Below are 9,045 nucleotides of genomic sequence, written 5' to 3' on the forward strand. Positions count from 1 at the left end.
TGAGGTCAGGAGTTCAAGACCAACATGGTGAAACCCCATCTCTACTAAAAATACAAAAATTAGCCAGGTGTGGTGGCATATGTCTGTAATCCCAGCTACTCGGGAGGCTGAGGCAGGAGAATTGCTTGAACCCAAGAGGCAGAGGTTGCAGTAAGCTGAGATCTCACCACTGGACTCCAGCCTGGGTGATAGAGTGAGACTCCATCTCAAAAAAAGAAAAAAATATATTTTAACTTAAAAAAAAAAGTTTGTAGAGACTGGGTCTCACTATGTTTCCCAGGCTGGTCTTGAACTTCTGGGCTCAAGTGATTCTCCCACCTCTACCTCCCAAATTGCTGGGATTACAAGCCCAAAAAAATGTAGTTAAAAAAAATTTCTTGGCTGGGTGCAGTGGCTCACGCCTGTAACCCCAGCATTTTGAGAGGCTGAGACGGATGGATCACCTGAGTTCAGGAGTTCGAGACCAGCTTGACCAACATGGTGAAACTCCATCTCTACTAAAAATACAAAAATTAGCCAGGCGTGGTGGCGTGTGACTGTAGTCTCAGCTACTTGGGAGGCTGAGACGGGAGAATTGCTTGAACCCAGGAGTCGGAGGTTGCAGTGAGCCAAGATTGTGCCACTGCACTCCAGCCTGGGCGACAGAGCAAGACTCTGTCAAATAAATAAATAAATTCTTAACTTGCTTTTCTCTCTCTCCCATTACCCCCAACACTACAATATAGACTCGGTGAGGGAGGACATAGTTTTTAAAAACTTTTTAAATTTACAAGTACATGTCTAGTGCCTAGCACAGTGCTTGGTAACCACAACACAGAGTGTAAACTCAATAACTGTGTTGAAAAACCTGTGAGATAATCACTAGGAAACAAATCTGTACCCAGGACCATGTCAAAATCATTAGTACATATTTTCTGCTTATGTCATAGGTTGAAGAATCCTTTCAACTCTTGTCTACTTTGCCATTTTCAGTGCTGACCCTGGATTCCTCCCACCTCTCTCCTTGCTAGGTAGCGGTCATGCAAAGAGAACTGACCGCTCTTCAACCTCAACTCATCCTCACCTCTGAGGAAACTGCCAAGATGATGGTGAAAATTGAAGCAGAGACGAGAGAAGCTGATGCAAAGAAACTTCTGGTGCAGGCAGATGAAAAAGAAGCCAATGTTGCTGCTGCCATTGCCCAAGGAATCAAGGTAGAAAGACCAAGAAGAAAGGGAGGGAACTAGTGCTGCTGAATGAGCATGGTTATGTCCATCTCACAGATGAGAAAAGTGAGGCTCAGAAAGGGTAGGCAAGGCTGGGCATGGTGGCTCACAGCTGTAATCCCAGCACTTTGGGAGATCAAGGGAGGTGGATCACCTGAGGTTAGGAGTTAAAGACTAGCCTGACCAACATGGTGAAACCTCGTCTCTATTAAAATACAAAAAAAAAAAAAAAAAAAATTAGCCAGGCATGGTGGTGTGTGTCTGTTATCCCAGCTACTCAGGAAGCTGAGGCAGGGGAATTGCTTGAACCTGGGAGGCAGAGGTCGCAGTGAGCCGAGATTGCACCACTGCACTCCAGCCTGGGCGACAAGAGTGAAACTTCATCTAAAAAAATAATAATAATAAGGGGTAGGTGACTCTCCCAGCATCACATAGCTGATAAGTGATGAAGCAAGTTGCTCTGAAACATGGTTGAATCCAGGAAGCATTAAGACCCAACATATGGACATGTGTGGTGGCTCACACCTGTGATCCCAGAGCTTTGGGAGACAAAGGCAGGAGGATCACCTGAGCCGAGGAGTTTAAGACCAGCCTGGGCAACATAGCAAGATCCTGTCTCTACAAAAATAAAACTAAGAAAGTTAGCCAGGTGTAGTGGCACACCCATGTAGTCCCAGCTACTCAGGAGGCTGATGTGAGAGGTTTGCTTGAGCCCAGGAGTTTGAGGCTATAGTGAACTAGGATCATACCACTGCAATCCATAGCTCACTGCAGCCTTGAACACTTAGACTCAAGTGATCCTCACGCCTCAGCCTCCAGAGTAGCTGACCAAGACCTTGTGTTGTCTAAAAAACAAAACAAAAAAGTGGCCAGGTGCAGTGGCTCATGCCTGTAATCCCAGTACTTTGGGAGGCTGAGGTGGGTGGATTGCTTCAGTGCTGGAGTTCACGACCAGCCAAGTTCAAGACCAGCCTGGGCAACATGGAGAACCCCATCTCTACAAAAAATGTAAAAAAATTCGCCGGCTGTGGTGGCATGCACGTATGGTCCCAGCTGTTCAGGAGGCTGAGGTGGGTGAGTCCTGAGCCCAGGAGGTTGAGGCTACAGTGGGTCCAGATCGCACCACTGCACTCCAGCCTGGGTGACAGAGCAAGACCCAGTCTCAAAAACAAACAAACAAAAAGACCCAATCTGTTTTGACCTCATCTCTTACCACTTTTCCTTCATTCCTTGTACTCTGGCCACGTTGATCTCCTAGCTATTCGTTCAATAATCATAACCCACACTCCCACCCCAGAGCCTTTGAACTGGCTATTCCCTCTACACAGAATGCCCTTCCTTTTGATATCCACATGGCTGTTTCTTTCGCCTCCATCGTATTTTTGCTCAATTATGCCTGGTGTGTTGTAGGCGTGGAATAAATATTTGTTGAATGACAGAATGTTGAACCTAGAGGAAACCCACTTGAAGGTGATTCTTGTGCCAGAGAGGAAATAGTCCTGGTAAGGGCTTGACCTACATTCAGGTAGTAAAAGAAAATCTATTTATTCTATTAGCATTGATGTGATGTTGTATATTTCACAAAGCACTTTGAAGTACATGGTTACATTTGAGCATTAAAACTACTTTGAGACTTCAGAATGACAGATGGGGCCAGGAGAGGTGGCTCATGCCTATAACCTCAGCACTTCAGGAGGCCAAGGTGGACAGATCACTTGAGGTCAGGTGTTCGAGAACAGCCTGGTCAACATGATAAAACCTTACCTCTACTAAAAATACAAAAATTAGCTGGGTATGGTGGCACGTGCTTGTAATACCAGCTACTCAGGAGGTTGAGGTGGGAGAATTTCTTGAATCTAAGAGGTAGAGGTTACAGTAAGTCGAGATCTCACCAATGCACTCCAGCCTCAGCAACAGAGCGAGACCTTATCTCAAAAAAAAAAAAAAAAAGAAAAAGAAAAAAAAAAGAATGACAGACATGGGCATATGAGAGTTGACAGCATTGAGGTTCAGTGGTAACTTGACTTTCCAGAGCTGCATGGTTAGTTAGTGGGATTAGAAGCCAAGGTTCATGGCACTTACCTTAACATACTTGAACCTATGCCCCCACTTAACAGAAAATTCTCTTAACCATTCTTCAAACAAGGGCTTGATCAAAAAGCAGCCTATGTCTATCTTCTATCATAAGTAGGTCATGGTGGCCGGGCGCTGTGGCTCACACCTGTAATCCCAGCACTTTAGGAGGCTGAGGCAGGAGGATCACTTGAGGTCAAGAATTGGAGACCAGCCTGGCCAATATGGTGAAACCCTGTCTCTACTAAAAATATAAAAATTAGCCGGGTCTGGTGGTGGGGCACATGTAATCCCAGCTATTCAGGAGGCTGAAGCACAAGAATCACTTGAACCTGGGAGGTAGAGGTTGCAGTGAGCCAACATCATGCCACTCCAGCCTGAGTGACCAAAAAAAAAAAAAAAAAAAAAAAAAAAGTCATAGGGCATTGTCTCAGAAGGGCAGGCCTTTTTGATTGGCTTTTCTCCACTGAGTCCAGAGACCTGGCCTGTGGGAGATCCCCTGGGTGGGTCTGATCCCTGTCAGAGTCACATAATGAATACCCTGAATTACAGATGCTTTTTCACTTAGAGTCCTAATAGAACAGACAGGAGATGAATGGAAACCATCAGTAATAATAGACCAGGCAATGTGGGTCATGTCTTTAATCCCAGTGCTTTGGGAGGCTGAGTCAGGAGGATGGCTTGAGGCCAGGAGGAATTTCAGACCAGCCCGGGTAGCAATAGTGAAAACTCTTCTCTACAAAAAACTAAAAAGAAAAAAATTGGCCAGGTGCAGTGGAGCACACCTGTAGTCTTAGCGACTCAGGAGACTGAGACAGGAGGATCACTTGGGTCCAGGAGCTGCAGTAAGTTGTAGTCACACCACTGCACTCTAGCCTGGACAACGGAGTCAGATCTTATCTCAAAAAAAAAAAAAAAAAAAAAAAAATCAGGAGATTTCAAGTAACAATTCTGAATTTTCAGCTTTTCTTTGGAAAACATCAGGCAACCTGGCAACATCGGAGCTGCCCTCCCGGGTTGCACTCATCATTGGTATTAAATAGATGCTGCTCCTGTGTTTCAATTCACCACAGCCCCAGCCCCACCCACTCACACTCACTGGCCTGGCCCGCTGAGGCGCATGAATTGGCAACTCTTCCATGGTTCTGTGCTAGAAGCAGGTACATCAGGGCTCAGTTTTTGCTCTGTCCTTTCCTCGCTTCAGTTTCTTCATCTACGAAGTGGGGGTACTAAGAGGAAAACATGTAACATTTGTAGCCTGTGCCAGAGCGTAAGGGTCTATGTTAGCGATTCTCCAAAACTGCTGTTCTTTGCTCTATACCAAGGGGACTTGCCTATGGGACCAAGGCTAGCCCCTCTCCACATGTGGGTCACGGAGGGAAGGAGAACAGCACAGCCAGGACTCTGCTCTGTAATGTCAGGCCAAACAGTGACTTGCTGGAGCAGGAGGGAGGTGAGTGATGGCACAAGGTTTGTAAGGGGGTGACCCAGGACACCCCACCACACCCACTCCCAGGCAAAAACTGCCACATCAGGTTTCAGTGCAAAGGGTGAGGCTCAATACTCTGCCATCCCATCCCTCTTCCAGGGAGTGACATTCTGGGATGAGTCAGGAAGTGGAAGAAACTAGCCAGGGAGGAGAAGAAACCAGTGTCTGACGTGCAGCTTCCCTGAGGCTTTTGTGTGGACTGGAATCCCTTCCTGGACCTTTTAGGGCTGTGGTCCTCCTGCCCGGGAGGAGTTGCTAATTTTCTCTAATCTCCTCACACTCCCAGAAATGACACAACATGGAATAGTGGCCAGTAGGGTACCGAATGCACAGCAGGAATGCAAATGAAATCCATATTAGGAGTTTCTGTTTGATCCTAATTTCCCTTTAAGAAACATAAATTTTAGTGTTTCTTTATATGGAGAAAAAGTGAGTTCCCTGCTCTTTACCAAAAAAGAAAAAAAAAAGGTGATTTGTTAGAAACTCAAAAGTATGGCTGGGCACGGAGGCTCATGCCTGTAATCCCAGCACTTTGGGAGGCCGAGACGAGTGGATCACCTGAGGTCAGGAGTTCGAGACCAGCCTGGCCAACATGGTGAAAACTCATCTATACTAAAAAAACAAAAGTTAGTCAGACCTGGTGGCGGGCGCCTGCCGTCCCAGCTACTCGGGAGCCTGAAGTGCGAGAATTGCTTGAACCCGGGAAGCAGAGGTTGCAGTGAGCCGAGATCACACCGCTTCTGCAGTCCAGCCTGGATGATAGAGCGAGACTCTGTCAAAAAAAAAAAAAAAAAGAAAAGAAAGAAAAGAAAAGAAAAAAAAGGAAAAGAAATCCATACTGGGAAGACAAAGAGACTGGAAAAGCAAGAATCAGGTCACCAACACTTGATTCACGAGCATAATGATTTGCTTACGTTGGTCAATTCTTTCCAATTATTTCTTTCCCCCCTAATGAGGATGATGAGTGATACCAAAATTACTGCGATCTGATTACTTTTCGCCACATTGTCCTGAACTCCATACCTCTCAAACAATCCTATTGCTCTTTTCATGCTAAGACTCAGGGGCAACTTTAAATTATTATGTTTTTAGCATAGAAACAAATGTGGTAACAACGTCTATGTGAGTTTTTTTGGTTTTGTCTTTTGTTTTTGTTTTTAGACAGCGTTTCACTCTTGATGGCCAGGCTGGAGTGCAATGGCAAAATCTCAGCTCACTGCAACCTCCGCCTCCCGGGTTCAAGCGATTCTTCTGCCTCAGCCTCCACTCGGGATTACAAGCGCCCGCCACCGCGCCCGGCTAAGTTTTGTATTTTTAGTAGAGACAGGGTTTTGCCATGTTGACCAGGCTGGTCTTGAACTCCTGACCTCAAGTGATCCACCCGCCTCGGCCTCCCAAAGTGCTGGGATTATAGGCATGAGCCACCGCGCCCGGCCAAAAAAGCAAATAAGTTGAATGCTCAGATGTTCGGAACATCCAGACCACAGCCCCAAAAGGCCATGCATGTGTTCCGGCTGCTGGTTAACGCTCAGAGCCATTGTCCAGCTTCAGGGGCAGGCACCGTGTTAAAGGGGATCTGGAAGAGGAAGAGGAAGCACCTCTTCCTGATTCCTCATGTAGGAGTGAAGCTCTGCTTTGCCCCCAGTGTGCCAGGCCCTGGGCACTCATCTCCTTTGTCCTCGTGCTGCCCACAGAACGAATGTGAGGGCGATCTAGCTGAGGCAATGCCTGCGCTCGAGGCTGCACTAGCTGCTCTGGACACCCTGAACCCGGCCGACATCTCACTGGTGAAGTCGATGCAGAACCCACCAGGCCCTGTCAAGCTGGTCATGGAGAGCATCTGCGTCATGAAAGGGATGAAGCCAGAGAGGAAGCCAGACCCCAGTGGCTCCGGTAACCCCCACCCCACCCCACCCAGATGCCTGCACAGACTGCTCTTTCCTGGCAGTGGGGTGCCAGCACCCCAATGCATCCCCAAGTCGACTCCAAGCATGCAGGCAAGATCATTGAGTTTGGAGGAATTAAGAAAGAAACCAGGCTGTGTGTGCACCCAAGGCCTCTCTCACGCTTCTCCAGCAGCCTCCGCCCTCTCAGTCAGTTGGGAAAATGCAGGTATCTGTAGGTGGAGCTGAGCTTAGTCAAGGCCTCTCCCTGCAAGTCATTACAAAAATGAAGGTCAGGTAGACAAAAGGCCTGGTGTGGAACAAACACAGTCATGTGTGGGTGACCAAGAGAGCTACAGAGAGAGAGAAACAGAGAGAGAAGCAGAGAAAGAGAGTTAGGGAAAGGAAAAGAATGAGACAGAGACAAAGAAAGGAACAGAGAGGAGACTGAGAAATAAATGGAGACCCAGACACCTCTACACACATGCATGCATGCACGCATGCACAGACATGCACACGCATACACACACACAGAGACATGCACATGCATGCACACACAGACATGCACACATGTGCATGCACATATAGACATGCATGCACACACGCATACACAGAGCCATGCATGAACACACATGCATGCATACACAAACATGCACACACAGATGTGCACACACACACGCATGCACACACATGCAGACATGCATACACACAGGCATGCATATGTATATGCACCCAAAGGGACAGGGGGACCAGGAGAGAAGGAAATCAGGAGAAAGAGACAGGGAAACACACACACACACACAGATAAAGAGAAAGAAAAAGAGAGAGAGAGGAGAGGGGGAGAGACTTGCACGCACAAGTGAGTTGCAGACATCCAGGAGAGAGTAAGGCATGAGGGGAGAGAAACAGGTAGAAATAGAGACTGAGAGACAAATATGTGGAGAGCGACAGAGAAATGGAGACAGAGAGACGCAGAGACACAGGGAGTGCCAGAGATACAAAGAGAGACACAGAAACAGAGACACAGAGTGGGAAGAAAAGAGACCAGAGAGAAGAGAGACAGACAGGGAGACACAAACACTCACAGGAAGACAGAGAGGAAGAGTTGGGGGAGGGGGTGGGGTGGAGCAGAAGTGAGGAATGGAAAATTAGAGGGAGAGAGACATGGACAGGAGACAAGGGCAAAGACAGGCAGAGACGGCAACTGGAGGGGGAGAAAGAGAGAGGGGGGGACAGACGAAAAAAGAAAAAGAGGAGGATACAGAGAATTAGAAATGGGGAGAAAGGAATGGGGAAGGAGGAAGGAAAGCCCCTTCTACAGTTGAGCCTAGAAACATGAACAGGTGAATATTCACTGTCCTTCAAATTTAAATTAGATGTAGGACTTTGCATTGAGACCAGTGCCTTAGAGCTGAACCATGACTTTAAAAATCACCTCCAGTTCTATTTCCTGCCTTTTGAGTCCTTCCATCCTGAGAGCAGTCTGGCTATTCCTTCATTCTTTCTATAATGTTAGAAATCTCTACTTTAATCCCATCCAGGCACAGTGGCTCACACCTGTAATCCGAGCAATTTGGGAGGCTGAGGTGGGTGGATCACTTGAGCCCAGGAGTTTGAGAGCAGCCTGGACAACATGACAAAACCCCATCTCTACAAAAAATACGGAATTTAGCCAGGCGTGCTGGTGCATGTCTGTAGTCCCAGCTGCTCAGGAGGCTGAGAAGAGAGGAACGCTTGAGCCTGGGAGGTTGAGGCTGCAGTGAGCCGTGATCTTGCCACTGCTCTTTAGCCTGTATGACAGAGTGAGACCCTGTCTCAAAAAAAGAAATCCCTGATCCCTCATTTGAGACCTTCTGGCTCCTGCTTCCCATTGCTTAGTATTCCCTCTTCTCTGGCGGCTGTCAGGCCTACAATCACATAAAACAGATGCAAAGCTCATCAGGAAGAGCCAAGCAAGGAGTGGACTTTACAAGAGCATCCTTTAGGGAAGCAGCTGAGGTATAATAAGTTGGCCTTGAGCAAAGATGAGCTAGATAGCACTTCTGCACCCTGGAATCACCTGGAGAGCTTAAAGAATGCAGAAGTCAGGCAGGCGCGGTAGGTCACTCCTGTCATCCCAGCACTCTGGGAGGCCAACATGGGCGATCACCTGAGGTCAGGAGTTTGAGACCAACCTGGCCGACATGGTGAAATCCCGTCTCTACCAAAAATACAAAACAAAACAAAACAAAAAAAAAAAAAAAAATTAGCTGAGCATGGTAGTGTGTGCCTGTAATCCCAGCTACTTGGAAGGCTGAGGCAGGAGAATTGCTTGAATCTGGGAGGCAGAAGTTGCAGTGAGCCGAGACCACGCCATTGCGCTCCAGCCTGGGCAACAAGAACGAAACTCCGTTTC

At 47.4% G+C, this 9,045-nt stretch overlaps 1 protein-coding gene across 1 annotated transcript in view; it reads left to right on the top strand.

The window, feature by feature from the left end:
• Positions 1 to 9,045, top strand: part of DNAH3 (dynein, axonemal, heavy chain 3) — a 224,672-nt gene that overhangs the window by 174,281 nt on the left and 41,346 nt on the right. The window contains 2 exon segments of the mRNA XM_011976095.1: positions 1,011 to 1,193; positions 6,462 to 6,660. Coding sequence (XP_011831485.1) covers positions 1,011 to 1,193; positions 6,462 to 6,660 — 382 coding nt within the window.

The sequence above is a fragment of the Mandrillus leucophaeus genome, unplaced genomic scaffold, assembly GCF_000951045.1.
Source record: "Mandrillus leucophaeus isolate KB7577 unplaced genomic scaffold, Mleu.le_1.0 Scaffold162, whole genome shotgun sequence".
Classification (NCBI taxonomy): Eukaryota; Metazoa; Chordata; class Mammalia; order Primates; family Cercopithecidae; genus Mandrillus; species Mandrillus leucophaeus.